Genomic DNA, 15909 nt, shown 5'->3' on the forward strand with positions numbered 1-15909 from the left:
AAATTTTATAAATTTGTTGTTAAAATATTATATATTTTTTATATATTCTTTCGGTATTCCGGTATATAACGAAATGTTCAAATTTCATACATTCATCATACCGAAACTAAAATACTAACAATTTGGTATTTTTTTGATACGGTAATCTCGAAATACCGAAAATTCGGTATTTTTTTAACTCCTACATTAACAAGAGAATTTTTTGTGTAATTAAACATAAAAAACTACATTAAAAAATATTTTTTTTCGTGTATTTATAGCATTTAATTAATAAATTTATTATATATATACTATGAATATAAGTTTATCATAACTTTTAATTTTAAAATATCTTATTTTAAAATTATTTATTTTAACAAAAAAATGAAAGAATCAATATAGCTTTTTGGATAATGATAGCATTTGAAAATATTTTATTAGTAATCATAAATTCCGTGTAATTTTTTACTTAGAGTCAGTTCACAAATTTGTGTAAATAATATAAATTTAAAAATAGCAAAAGTAGTGATAAACAAGAAAAAGACATATCAATAAGTGAAAATAGGAAAAATTAATAAAAGAGGAAGAAAGAAAGGGAAAAGAATGTATTACAAATTAGTTACAAAATATATTTGAAATTACAAAATTATCACTTTGTAACCTAATGTATAACACAATTTATATATGTAGGATAACCAATAAGAAGAAAGAGATATCTGAAAAAAAATAATACGACACTACTACTACTAAAATTATAATTCACCCAAGTGTAGGTTGTCTGCAAATAATATATTTTACAAGTACGAGATCGATCCACAAAGATGTTATTTTAAGTTTAAATTTATTAATTTATAAATTATAAAATGCAAGAATGAAGTTACAAATTATAAATTTGTCAAGACTCAAATATTTATTATTGGTTTATGTAATATTGTTTAAATAAAAGTAAATAAAGAAAATCATTATAACTAATGATTCCAAGAAAAAGAAAATTAAATATTTAAACATATACATAATATAATATAGTTCCCACTATAAAAAAATACCGAATTAACCGATATTTTATATATGATATCTATAATTATATATATAACTGTATAAATATAAAATTGCATAAAGTAAATGTTAAGTTAAACCATTATATTTCATTTAGAACAATCAGCAGAGCTACACTTGCTTAGATGAAATATATGATTTAATAAGTTAGATGCGGAAAGTAAAATTTAGTTGTAGTAAAGTAAAAGTTAGATGTAAAAAGTAAAAGTTAGTTGCGGTAAAGAAAAAATTAAATGCGAAAAGTAAAAGTTAGATGTATTAATTAAACTATATGTTTTATTATTTAGAATAACCGGCAGAACCACATTATTGTCTAAATAAACATACAATTTAATTATAATTATAATTATATATATATATATATATATAATATCCTTCACTTATAAAAGTGGGGTTTTAATAATTGTAGTATAATGATACAGTATTCATTGTATCATATTAAAATAACAAACCAAGATAACCACTTTTATGGTATCAGGCATTAGATGTTAATTGATAATAAATACTCAAAATTATACCTACAAATAAATTAAGATTAATTAGCAAAACCATAATAACTAAAAGTAGAATATACGAACCTGTAAACAATCTTACTTGATCAAGATTGCCATCTTTTCACCTTGACATCAATGGATTTAGCATGCGGTAAACTTTCTTGAATTTAATATAACACTCATGAATGATTAAAAAAAATTTATAATTTAGAACTTTTATTTTCACACACAAAGAATCTCCCTTCTTTCAAGCTAATAAAAGGCCTCTATTTATAGGCAAACATGGGAAGACAAGAAAAAAAATTTAATTTGCACATATAATTGGTGCATTTGGTCTTCATGAATGGCACAAGCATTGATTGCATTTTTCACCCACTCTTTAACAATCTTGTTGACCGATTTGAGTCTTTCACATAAAATAAAAGTTGTAGATAATTGTGTTGACTGGTTTATGGTAATATTTCGTGACATTTTACCAAGTAGTTTGAGAGTTATGGTTAATAAATTCAAGTATGATAAAACAATAATTCCATTGATACCACTTTTATTTGTTGCTCCATTATTCCTCAATTGTATGAAGAATTTTAGCTCATGGCTTCATCAACATTGTAGAAATTAAAATCAACTTTCTATAGATTCAAGAATCATCTCTTCTCATTTTTCAAGCAAAAGTTGTTCTTGTTTTACCAAACCTGTAAAAATAGCAAAAATATATATTAATATTATACAACATATATATTTAAATACAATTTTTTATGAAACTTATAAAATATAGATATTTAATACAACTTAAACTTTAAAATATTTTAGAAAATATTTTAAAAATTTACATTTTTTTTATATTTATTAGACATGTGTAATTAATTGGGAAAAAAAGAGTAGAGCTCCCGAAAGAGGATAGACTCTCCCAGCTACAGACGGCATAATAAATGGATTTTGGCTTCTATAATATCTTTTAACCGATTTAACAGAATTTTTTAAAATAAAAATTAAATTTTATATGGGCCTTAATATTTGTGATATGCATTTTATATCTGTATATTTAGAATTATACATGCTTTGAATTTTTGGTACAAATTGATTCAAAGTCATTGACAGATTGGTTTCGAACTTTGGTAAGCTTGTTAACATTATATAAACATATTTAAAATTAAACGTGCTTGTGAGCTCTGGTCATTATTTGAGTTTTTTGGTACATAAGATATGTTCTAACCAAGAGAATTGGCTCGAATGTAAACTCTCAAGCCAAAAATGTTAAACATTTAGAAAAAATAAAAAAAATTTCTAAATGTTTTTTAAAAAGAAGGACTTGTCCTATCTGAAAAGAAGATAATAATTGTTACAAGGAAAACTAAATTCTTTATAGTAGAAATAGACAAGTCATGAATAATTATGCAAGAAAATATAGTGGAAAATTTTGTAAATTTTCCAGAAGAACTAAAATAGAAGAAAAAATTTCAAAGTTTATTAGGAGTTGTTAGTTTTGCTTGAATGTTCATCAATAACCTAACAAAACGTAGGAAATTGTTCAATCTATTACTGAAAAAAATACAAGATTTATATGGACAGGAGAACACACAAAAGAACTTAGCCAACTGAAGGAAATTTGTAAAAGATTTCCAAAAATAGTTAATCCTCAAGATGAAGATGATATGTATTATATACAAATGTCAGTGATCATTGGTGGACAATAGTTCTTACAAAACCCACACCAGAAGGAGAGCAGTCATTCAGATATTGTAGTGGACTATTCGCAGATGTAGAAGCCGTAAGATGATATATCAACAAAAAAATAATTTAATGCAATAAAAATATTTTTGAAAAATTGTTATTATTTTTACTTGCAAAGAAATTTATCTTAAAGATTGATAATATACATGTAAAAGCTTTCTTGAAAAATATAATTGAATCTAGACCTGATAATGCTAGATTATTGAGATGACAGACTTTGTGTCAAAAGTATATTTTTGGTATTGTTATTATTAAATCCCATGAAAATATTTTTGCAGATTTCTCAACAAGATATGGACAGCTAATGTCGATGCCATCATGAAAATACATAGGCATTTGAGAGAACACCTTGAAACGCTTCAAACTGAGTTCAATAAGCTTGCCCTAAATGCAAAAGCTGCCGGTAGGCTTCGAATCGAATAACAGGTTGCTTACATACTTATACTCAGCTATAGTCTGTATTGTAAAAGTCGATCCTCCAGGCTATTGAGAAGCAACTGATTTCCCAAATGGAGAATTTTCGAATGCATGGCTCTATACCTGAAGTAAGGGTTTGAGTGCCCCCAACTCAAGTACTAAGTCGATTTATTTTTAGATGAGGCAACCAAAGCAAAAATTGAAGCTCTAATACTTATCTCGAGCCTTCAAATCAACCATTCACATCTGGGATTGAAGAGTAGGAGATCAAACTTAGACCTCAAACTGACAAGGAAAAATCTAAGGTTGGTACTAACGAGCTTATAGTTTCTCTATTTCAGGTATATCAACAGAACTAGGAGAAATTGAAAATAAGAATAGGTATCAACCAACCACAATATGAGTTGATATAGCACGAAAGTATCCTAGGTTATGGATTAAACCAAATTCCAATCCTAATGAGTTAAATGCATAGTATGAATTTGGGGATTTTGTCTCAGTTATACTATATCACACAACTTCCCAGAAATCTCAGCACTACCAAAATGGATCTATAAATCTGTTCATGAAATATGAGCAAATAAAGATTATTTTTCAAGAGGAGATATTCTCGAACTATACATTTTCAATGCAGCACCAGAACCAGCTTGGAAAGGCTTGCATGAAGCTTTTAACTTCATTAAGTTGAGAAGACTAGACATGAACATTCAGAAGTTCATCAAAAATCCTTCGGAGAATGAAACACATCTTATTTCATCATTCACTGAAATCAACATCTGCACTAGGCGAGCATGTAGATCATGTGTTTGTCTCATAAAGATGGATAAAGTCAAGTTTCCATTTAAGTTTTATCAAAATTCAGTAAATTATGTTAAATATCATGAAAGAAAAAACTACAAGTTTTGCAAAAAAAATATTTGAAAAAAAAGAAAGAAGAACAAAAAACTGTCAGGGAGTAAATAAACTCGTCGAAAATTTTATAATTTGGCTCATGTCAAAAATTGGTCAGAAAAAATCTGCCCAGAATGCTCGAACCAGAAAGCGCCAGAATTCGGGAAATTTTTTTGGCCCAGATGAAAAAATAATGCGGAGAAAATCCAAGTGGTAAAGGTCCACACAAGTCATGTTTTCCCTGGGTACCATACAAAAATAAAAGATTCCCCGACAAAAGTAAAAAGTCATGTGATCTAACTACTCCATTACTGGAGGATAGACTATTCAACTACCACAACATGATAAACCACTAACTAGTGGTACACCAACTAAAAGATGAGTAGGTAGCTAAACAAATTTTTTCTCATCTACAGAAGATTACTATGTAATAATATGTTATATGTTTAAATAAAAGAACCAAGACTATTGCCCCTCTCATGTATTATTTTCATAATTAAACTTCTTTACTAAACAACATGAGGTAGGAAACGACACATGATTGTGTTAAGTGCTGTTGAAGAGATCTACATCAGGAACCATATGTTGTGACTACGTGGTTAGGCTTTGAGGAACAGTTTGTAAAATCACTAGATATAACTAGACAATATTCCGGTCAAGAGGTAAAATGTTAATTTATTTTATGGAAAATTGATGGGCTAATAAAATAAATAATTAGTATATATAGTAGAAATCTTGCGTAGCTGTATGTCTTTTAAAGAGCATGCTCGATATATATAATAATGTCACAATCCAAAAAGCTCAAGGATATTTTTGGAAATTTCAAATAATTAAGGAGCTTAAGCAACAATTCAAGGGATAAGGAAATAAAGATAAAGTGAGTTTTGGGTTCAGGGAGTTGATGACAATTTACCTAAATTATAAATCATTTATCTTCTCTTTTTTCCCCTCCCAACTTTCAATCTAAGCTTCAAAATTTTTAAATTTCCTTTTATTTCCATTCTTTTCTTTTCAAATCCCGGCTACACTTGGATTGATGCATATAAAACTAAAGGATTTCGAATCCATAATGATAAATTCATGGAGTTTGCTTGTATAAATTCATTTCATGCTATTTTTTTAAATCATTCTAGTAGATTTCAAATTCTTATCATCTTTTGAAATCCTTATTTCAAATGCCTCCTTCAAATCCAAACTCATCAATCCAAATGTAATCGCATTTAAATAGAAGATTTGGATTTGTAAGATCCAACATATAAAAATAACATACGGATTGAAACAAACAAACAAGTCCCATCCACCCAGGGTAGGTAACAGAGTATACAAATGTCTGAAATGATTTATTTAAAGTTTGCAAAGTACCTACAACTCGAAACTCCAAAGTTGTCATATACATCTATTCCATACTTAGATAATTCAGCAAACCCCACCATCTTCAACTTACCTATAAGAAAAATGTAGTCGCCAAAAAATTAGCTAACTTTCATACACAAAAATATAATGTAATATCAAATCAGAAATGCATATGAAACAAATGAGTATAAGATGAAGTGATATCATATTTGGTTTGATCATCACACCACTTCTCGTCTTGGTTACGCCATGCTTTCTTGTTTTGTAGATTTAACTCGATTTTACATGAATTCCGGGATTAACCGTACTTATATCTAATAATAACTATCAAAATAATCCTCAAACATATCAATCAAGGTCCTTAAATCTTAAAATGGGAATTTCGAATTCGATCTTGCGACTCGTTACGTTACACGAATTCGACGTTTCGCTCATGAGCTATTTTTTCGGTTATTTATGTGTTTCCGATGCTTCTCATTTCATTGGAGCCTATAATTCAATTTGACGTAGGTTTGAAAAACCAAACATTAGTAAATATCTTTCTTGGCTGTAAACTATCTTTTTTCGAGTTTTAGACTATTGTTTCATACCCTTAATTTTCCCGGTTCCTTTGTGATTTTTCATTCTACAAATATTTAAACATCTTGCAATAATTTTTATTGTAGTACAAAACATTTCATTATATCATAGAATGAAACTAAAATTTGAAAAATTCATCTTCAAAGAAAGAAACTTAACATTTAAACACAAATTCTTTTCCAAGAGTTCACCTTCAAAGAAAGAAACTAAAAACTGGAATTTTTTTTTTTTAAAAAATAAAATCATTGCCCCTAATAATGATTGATTTTTGTATCAACCACAAGCATAAAAAGGGAGGAGCCAACAATTAAAAGATCCATTTATATTTTACATTTTGCCATGGATAATCACTCTTACCGTAGCATAAGACTTAAAATTACTTGGCTACAATTTTATTTTTTTAAAAAATTAGCAAAATATAACAAAAGAAAAGCCTACCCTCTAAGCACAGGCAACAACCTGTTAGATGGTAAAACAAAAATATTGTACAAATATGTATAACTAAAGTTGAATACTTTTTACAGAAGAAAATATTAAATTGAGAATCTGTAGAGGAGAAAAGCAATCCTATAAAAGAAAAAAAAGTAAAAGCATTATGCTATCGATGGAAGTTAACGAGCTTACTTCCCCGTCGACATTAGCAGCAGATCCTTTCCAGGTTGAGTTCAAGTAAAACTTACTTTTACTTTAAAACTAGAAACAAGTACAAGAAAGCCTTAGTTTTTGTTTGCAGGAGGGTTATAACATATTCTTCCCAACTTTTACCCAACTTGATCCAGCCCAACCGAGAAACACAACAGAAAAACTGTATCTTTTCCTTTGAAGGTTAAAAAAATTGTATGGAGGACGCAACGAAAGGTTGAAATGGGACAGTAATTCTGAATCTTGAAAACTTTGATATCTGTGCTGTGGATGTTTGAGAAAATGGTAGAGCCTCTATTAGTCAATGGTACTAATTCAAAAATGTTTACCGAGTTTGAGGATGGACTTCTTATGCATAATACATGTACAGGCTATTTGCAGCAGCACATGCGATTGAGTTTTCAGACGGGTGCCACGCTAGATGGAGCAGCTTTTTAGTGGAATCAAATGAATTTCCACTGGCATCGACTCCAGGACTTTCTGCGCCTGTGGCATAGAGCCCAAAATTCTTTTGAATTGAGAGTTATTATATTGAAGAACTTTAAAAAAGTGAGATTGAAAAAGTACCTCGTCTCACGACATGTGTGAAGCTACTGCAGAGTGATCTGGAAGGTTTTGAAGGGGTGTGGACCAGCTTTCTGAGAAGAGATTAAATCGTTCATGTTTTTAGTAACAAGGTAAGATATTCACATAGATGAAAGTTTCCAGGTGAATAGAAACTTAAACTGATGGAGGTACCTCATTGGATTTTTGCTTGCTTCCAGAAAAGTAGCTTCAGTACTTCCCAAAGCACAACCAAACACGCGGAACATATTGCTGAAATCATACCAAATATTAGCATATTTAGCCAGATATACGGAATAAATAATGGTAACAACAAAACTTAACTGAAACTTGAGTTTACCTGTAAGAACCTGTTGCCGCCCGTTGACCATCACCACTCAGGCAACATTCAAATTTGTCGAATATGGAATCATTGTCGTACAAGTCACCAAGCTGGAGAATATCAATTAGCAATATGATCATCTAAATAATGTTACAGAAAAGCCTCAGCCAAAATTGGTGCTGATGTAAGGCAATTCACCTTGGGTCTCAAATGCTCATGAACCTGAAAGGTTGCTACCGGACCAGCATCCATGTTAATATCCCACAACTAAAAAACCAAATTTATATTGGATCAGAGGAAAATCAAATCAACACCAACAGAGTGAAAATCTGTAACCCGTAAAAAAAATTGTTTGATTGCATTATAATGGATCATTTCCTATCTCCAACAGAAAGTTGAATTTATGAAGTTTCTTCTTTCAGATAATATAGATGTGTGAAACTGCTAACTTGAGTATACCGTTGTATTTCAAAATGCAAAATTCAACATATTGCTTCCAGAAAGCATTTTTTTTCTGAAAAATCAATGCCTACACACATTCATTATCATGTGATAGATTAATCTATAAGAAGAACAGGCTAGCTTCAAGAAAACTTAAACATATAGTGGTCAAAATTGTAAATAAATAACTGCAGATGTTGGAACCTAAACAAACAGTGTCTAAAATGTTGTTTTATTTAAAATAAATTTCTATATAAAATGCAATTATGTTTTGTATAATTATCTTCTATTTAAAATTTGGTTTAAATTTAAAAAATACAAGTGCAGAAGTTGGAACCTTAAGAGTCATGAAATCACGACTCAGTATGTATCTGCCATCCTTCGCAAACTTAATATCTGAAATTGAAGCAATTATCTCAGTGAAGAATGTCCTTGAGCCAGGTTCCTCCTGTTCCTCAAATCTGTTCAGGAATGGAACATTAATATCTGAGCCAAGAGACTATTCAGAAAAGGCATTCGAAATAACCCAAAATCAAATATTTCATTTCGTGTTGTTAAGTTTTATTAATAATAAAAGCAGACAAAGGTATTAGAATCAATAATCAGGCTGGTGAAAACCAACAAATTACCTAAAACTTACATTTTAGAATGTGAATCGCATAGGGCAGATTGCCGTAAATCAATGAGACGAATTGATCCTTTTGAACTACTATAAGCTAACATGTTGCAACGAGAAGGATGGAACACTGCTGAAGTTATCACCTCTGCCATAAAAAACAAGTATTAACGCAATGACGAAGCAAATGGCTCAAGTTCTACCGACATAGCTATCACATATTGTCCCCAAAGATTTTTCTTTAACTCAAAAAACTATGAACTAATCAGATATAAAATGTCTATATTAAAAAAGAACTATAGTAGCCTTATACCCATAAGACAATCCCTTTTGCAGTGTGTTCCATTTCAAAGAATAATTATGGTCATCAAACAGTAAAAAGAAGAAGAAGAGAACCTCAGTCTGACAAAAATTATACAAGAATTCTCAAGAGGAAAAGCAGAAAAAAGAATGGATAAAGAAAAAGATAATCACCAGTCAGCTCTTCCATATTCGCAGGTTTTACATCAACAATGTTGAAGCTTTGATTGCTAATTTCTAAATTCCAAAGATTTATTCGCAGATCATCAGCTGATATAAATGTTTCACCATCACTGAAAAGCATTGCAAATATAAATTAATTAGGAATTCAGACAAATTAAAATTTTTCATTTCCAACATGTCAACAGAAATTACAGCGAGTTCCATGGCTCCATTACTTTCATGCATCAAAAGTTATGAACTTTTAGTGGTTAAGATAAAGATTTCACATAACTAATGTAGCCAGTAAGAAAATGCAAGACCTCGTAGTAATTTATAATCAGAAAGTATCGCCCAAGCCAACAGCTTGGTATCATATTCACCAAGAAGGGTTTGAATAACTAAAAAAAACCAAGTGAATTACTTGTCCTTTGTTCAATTGACATGCAACTGATCATCAGATACCATTTCCCTTATTAAATTCAGCCATTGAAATAGTCAGTTGAAATAAATTGCACCACAAAGTTCAGTTTAATACTCCTAGATGGTTTCCACTTTGAATTTTTTTATCCGTACTGCTCCTCCACTAAACTTATATGGATAGAGAAAAGAAACAATAGTTCAAGAACTTGGCAGGTGAAAGGGGGATTAACAGAGGGCCAAAGAAAAGAGGGATTTATAGCCACGTGTAAATGCTAACCATACTGCTCTGTCTGCTCATTTCAGAGGTTCAAGAAAAATAATTAGGAACTTATATATAATCAGGCCTTCCTCACCCTAATGACTAAACTGTGAGGCCCAAAGCCTCACAACTGTTTGAGAATAAATTCACAGCCACCAAAGATAGGACACCAATATACTATATTAGTTTTTTTTTTTTGCAAACATTAAATATACCGTAGCTGTTCCACCTCTAGGTTGAAGATGTGAAGGCAAAGGGGGAAGAGAAGCATTTCAAACCATAAAAGCACAAGCAAAAGATGGAAATTGGAAGCATAACAAGGTGTAAAAAATAGATATTCACCTGTTGTTTGAGACAGAATTTATATGATAATCATGCGCATGAGCATATACTCTCCTAGATCTTGCAACAAGACTGGTATCACCGCTTACGACCTACAAGAAATGAAACTGAATAATCAAGTGGAAGATACTCTGGAGTAATACATGGAAATTGGAAAATAGTTCCAAAGTGAACGTCTGCATAATATTTAAGACCAACCAATGCACACTTCACACTACTTATAGTAACCTTAAGCTCCAAAGCTCCAAGACTCAGAATTGAACAGCTATGCTGAAATCACGTATTATACAAAACATACATCCAAACAGACTGATATACAGCAGCCAAAAGTTATTTTGCGTTATAGAAGGATAACATCAGAGTAAAAATTAAAGGAACTTTTCCTTTCGGAAAACATAACTATAAGTTTTCAACCCCACATGATACATCTAAGGACATGCATCATGCAAAAGTCTTTAAGCAATGGGTAAACGTGCAGCTTAGTTAATTACAACTACCACTGGCAATCGAAGTGAGGGGATGCCTCCAGGTGGAAAGGACAAGTCATCACTCAAACAGTTGTAAGAGCAATCTGGAAAGCTGCCATAAGTGAAATACTGCTTAGGAGTAGAAGAAACACTGGAACTTGCAGCTGAAACATTTCCCGCAGCTTTTGATGAGTCAATATTCATATCATATATTTTCTTGACTTTCTTCTCTTGGACCTGCTTGAAACAAAGGATAGAATCATCAAACAATACCGCTATTTGGTTTTGATACATATTACGCCTCCTGATTCCAAGAAAATCTATAATTTATAACTGCATTTCGCAAATAGAATGTACCATACTTCAACTACAGACGAAATAAAACCAAAGAACAAATGCATTAACTTGACTGGATCATTTGACAAAAGGAAATGAAAAATTCTCGATCTGGTATAAGTAATTCAATAGTGCTTAAAGGTGTGCAATCAAATGGACTTTAGAAACATATTAAAAGGGATGATAAAAAAAAAATAAGGCTCAAAATTAAGATCATACATATTAAGAAGAATAATGATCAAATGTTCAAAACAATTTCCAACTTGAATAATATAATAACAAAATTTAAGGCGTATTTGCGACAATGAATAAACATGAACTACATTTTTTAATGCAAATGACCAAATAAAAAATTAAGAAGAAATGTAAATCAAACCTTCCACAACTTAATGGTTTTTTCATTAGAGGACAGAAGAAAAAGTGCTCCATTTGCTGTATGGCACCATCGAATCTTGTTGACTTTCTCCCCAATTTCTAAACTCTTGAGATAGTCAAACTGGAGGAAAAAGACATGTTTATTGCATGATTACAATTCAAACTACCTATTTAACATTTCACCACAGTAAAATGGTGAAGAGAGAAGACACCTTTAACAAATAGCTCCGGTTCATGGCTAAGAACCCGTAGGATGACAATAGAAGAACAAAATTTTAACAAATACCTCCGGTTCATGGCTTTGAAATTCAGTTTTGTAACGAAACTCTGGATGTCGACTGACTGAATAGTCCATCATCTCCAAATCTCTTCGATTTCCACCATGCTGCAATTTAAATTAGCTATAGTAAAAGATTTTAACAGATGAGCACATCATCAATAAAAGAAAATTCTTGGATGTTATTTACTTCTTTCATATCGGTATGTTCAAATAACACCACCCTTCCACCACGATCACCAGTAGCCAGATGGTCTCCACTTTTGTTGAATTCAAGGGTGGAGATGATGTCAACTGCATGTTAATTTACAGCACATATATAAAACAAAGGCATGAGAGAAGAATAATAAAAAGTAGACCTACTACGTCCAAAAGAGACGTTATCAATGTTTTTTCCTACCAAGGCTCGAAGCATGATACCACGTAACAATGACACTGTAATCCATAAACATTTAAATAGTCGGGAAAGTGCTCATGATAGAGACTCCCCCATAAGCCAGCTCATAGTCAAAGTTCACACGTGTGAAGCATTTAAAATTACAGCATGGATAAATGTAAAACCAATCATAAGGCAAACAAATTTATCAATGATCATGTAATATGCTTTAGAATACGGCACGGTCATTTATATCCACCTAAGGCCTGCGTTGCACAGTTGTAGAAGAGGTAAAAGAGTGGGGAGGAAAAACTAATTTAGGTAATATTCTCAATGCAATTACACTACTCGACAACAATAATAAATGCTTTATTCGCCAAAACAATTAACGACCGGAACTTTTGGCCGACAATGTGAAGCCAAGGATAGTTTCAAAGTAGAGAAGACCATAATTTTTTTTTAAAGCGAATATCCGTTACACGATTTGCGGACAAGTCAGTCCAATATGCGAAATGGATTTCCAGACAAGCATGCGGGTATGGCTGTTAGTCAACCAAAAAATCTGAAGCCCTTAACTGTGCATCAATGGGCGGCACTAAAAACTGCATACAAATGGTTCGCAAGTATACCTCCAATTATAACTCAATTGCTGCACGAAGTAAGTAATCAATTCAGTCCTCACTTCACCACAACAAAAAAAAGCTAGGAGCTCAAGCAATAAAGTTGCATACTCAGGTACAGATAACAAGTTTTAAGACACAGTAGTAAACACAGTTACAAAATCCCAGCCTACACTGTAGCTAAAAATTTCCGCAAAAATAAAGTTTATTAAGCAGTAATATCATAGTCATACTAAAAATGAACTCAATCACTTCTCCCCAACACAATCATCCATTTATACCCCTGATTAAAACGACATGCAAATCACTTACTGTAATACCCACTCAACGACCATTATTTTCCACTGAATTAAGTAATTAGCAATCTGAAATTATAAAGAGCACAGGAATCTAAACTACCAAAGAGAAGATCCGAACCCAAAGCAAATTTTTTCAGTTAACAGTTAATATTTTACCTTCTTGTACTTCTTCACCGACCGCCAGCTCCCCAAATACCTGAGAGAATTTCCACTCTTGCGGCGTTAGTGGGCTGGCCACAGCTGATGCCACCTCTTCACTTCCACCACCATTCATGATTTTCAGCAATCGGGAAAAAAAAACTATACAAGTAAGAGTGAAACAACCACAAAAAATGAAGTAAAGACTACAGCTGATTCACTTCCTTTCTTAATTTCACTTCTTCAACAAAGCAATTTCCGTTTTATGAACCGAAGAAGATGGGTGAACAGAGGAATGCTGGATTCAGATTTCAGCCATTTTTCAGTGCATGTACACACACAACACTGATTAGTACAGAAAACGAGAATCGAACAAATTTTCTTCTCTCTATGCACCGTTTACAGTGATGTGTATGTATAGATTATGGGAGAAATTTGGGAAATTTTTCTCCTCAGTTAATGAAACGTTGTTTTTTTCTCACCAAATACTGTTTGTTTCTCTCTCTGTCTGAAATGTTTTCACAACTTTTTTAATATATATTTTCCCGAGGTACACTAACTTCACCCGCTGTGATATTAAGCGAGATTTACGACTAGGGTGTGTTTGTTTGGTGATGGAGAGAGGATTGAAATGCATGATTTTCAGATAAATAAGAGAAATTTGTGGGGAAAAATAGAAAAGAAACAGATGTTGGAATAAATTTTATTTTTATTGTTTGTTATAAAGAGTACTTGGCATTATAATACGAGTATGTGTCGTGTGATACGGTCTCACGAATCTTTATCTCTGAGACGAATCAATCAATAAAAAAACAATACTTTTAGCATAAAAAATAATATTTTTTTATGGATGACCCAGATAAGAGATCCGTCTCACAAAATACATTAATCCGTGAGATCATCTCATACAATTTTTTGGCTTATAATACAGATACATCTATTTTGTGGAGAATTTTGAGTACAACATATGGTAAGTAGAGATTAGGAAAAATAATTAAATAAAATATTAAGAAAGATGCTAGGATTTTTTTATACAAAAAATATTAGTATTTTTTGTATAAAAAAAATTTAATAAACATATTGAATTTTATATTATTAAGACATAATCGAGGAATCTTGTTTCAAGAGACAAAATTACAATAACGGTCGTGGGAGGAAATGAGGTCTATAAATTATAATGACATTTTTGCCTTTGGCCATCCACTGCGTTATAAAAAACCATAAAGTCAGAAGAAGAATTTGGTAGTTTCCAGTGTTACTAATAATAATAACACAAAAAACTACAATGTCGATTTTATGTGACGAGCCTTTAAAATTATCACATATGAAAAAATATTACTTTTTATATCAAACGTATAATTTTTCATTGCATGTATTGACCAGATCGTCTCGTCTAATAAATATAGATTTATAAAACCGTACCACAAAGAACCTATTCTAATAACGATAGTAAGATATACATGCTTACATATATCTCTACTTATATAATGACCACATTCATGACTTTATAATTATTATATTCAACCAAAAAAAGAATAAATTCTAAAATAACATTTTAAACTTATATTGATATAATTAATATTTTATACAAAAAATTAATATACGCAAAAATAAAATTTTGATATGCGTGAATATAATGTGTGTGTAAAGAGAGACTTATACACACAGTATGGAGCTTTTCACGTGGGTTTTCACTTTTCAGAATATATTATAATTCTTTTTTCTTTGCGAAATTAACATTTGGCAATCAAAATGTTTTTCTTGCATTAAAGTATTACGATGCAGCAACCTGCGTTTCTTCGTGACTAAAATATTTTTTGTGTTGGTTTCAAAATTTTTTTTTAAAAGAAATTGTTGGTTTTTTTAATTATTTTAAATCACAGATGTAAAAAATAGAATTACGCTTGCATGATAAATAATAATAATTAAAAGAGAAAAACCATAATGGAAATTATTTTTATATTTTTTATTTTGAGTTGTTTGTAATTGGTACGTATTTTCTTAGCGATCCATTTTCATTTTTATAATATTTCATATCATTCATTTTATATTTACTCTTCTTCTTTTATCAATTACCAACGTTCTTATTTGATGTAGTAAAAGCATATATTACCAGGGATTAAAATGATATATGATAGACGTATATATTAATATGAGAATTTCGAAAAAATTATGAAAAAAACACTTAATGGTAAACTCTCTTATTAATAAAATTTAATAGGTCTCTTGTGAGATGATCTCATGTATCTTTATCTGTTATACGAACGAACATGTCTATATTTACAATAATAAGTAAGTAATATTTTTTTCATCGGTGGGTCAAATAAGAGATATATTTAAAAAAAGTTTTTATGATAAAAAATTATATACATGTCTATAGAAGTAATTTACAATTATCAAATCCGGAAAATATTTTCCATAATTTAAATACTTATTTTATTTGCTTTGGAATA

The 15909-nt window shown here is 30.7% G+C and overlaps 1 protein-coding gene across 4 annotated transcripts; it reads right to left on the bottom strand.

The window, feature by feature from the left end:
* Positions 1 to 5844: 5844 nt before the first annotated feature.
* Positions 5845 to 13952, bottom strand: LOC142531530 (serine/threonine protein phosphatase 2A 55 kDa regulatory subunit B beta isoform-like). Of its 4 annotated transcripts, none has more exons than XM_075637693.1 (15): positions 13475 to 13952; positions 12214 to 12317; positions 12033 to 12131; positions 11748 to 11867; positions 11063 to 11272; positions 10569 to 10660; positions 9560 to 9678; positions 9110 to 9233; positions 8807 to 8930; positions 8227 to 8295; positions 8047 to 8138; positions 7881 to 7958; positions 7710 to 7780; positions 7472 to 7628; positions 5845 to 6012 (listed from the first exon to the last, which is right to left on the bottom strand). In XM_075637693.1, exons 1-14 carry the CDS (start codon positions 13590 to 13592, stop codon positions 7492 to 7494), a joined length of 1557 nt encoding a protein of 518 aa, XP_075493808.1. In that variant the 5' UTR covers positions 13593 to 13952; the 3' UTR covers positions 5845 to 6012; positions 7472 to 7491. The 4 variants fall into 4 exon arrangements, with proteins under 4 accessions (XP_075493808.1, XP_075493809.1, XP_075493810.1 ...); XM_075637694.1 differs by lacking the exon at positions 5845 to 6012 and adding an exon at positions 6740 to 7193; XM_075637695.1 differs by lacking the exon at positions 5845 to 6012 and having other exon boundaries at positions 6740 to 7628; positions 11066 to 11272.
* Between the last annotated feature and the right edge of the window lie 1957 nt (positions 13953 to 15909).

Source organism: Primulina tabacum, chromosome 17 (genome assembly GCF_025594145.1).
Source record: "Primulina tabacum isolate GXHZ01 chromosome 17, ASM2559414v2, whole genome shotgun sequence".
Classification (NCBI taxonomy): domain Eukaryota; kingdom Viridiplantae; phylum Streptophyta; class Magnoliopsida; order Lamiales; family Gesneriaceae; genus Primulina; species Primulina tabacum.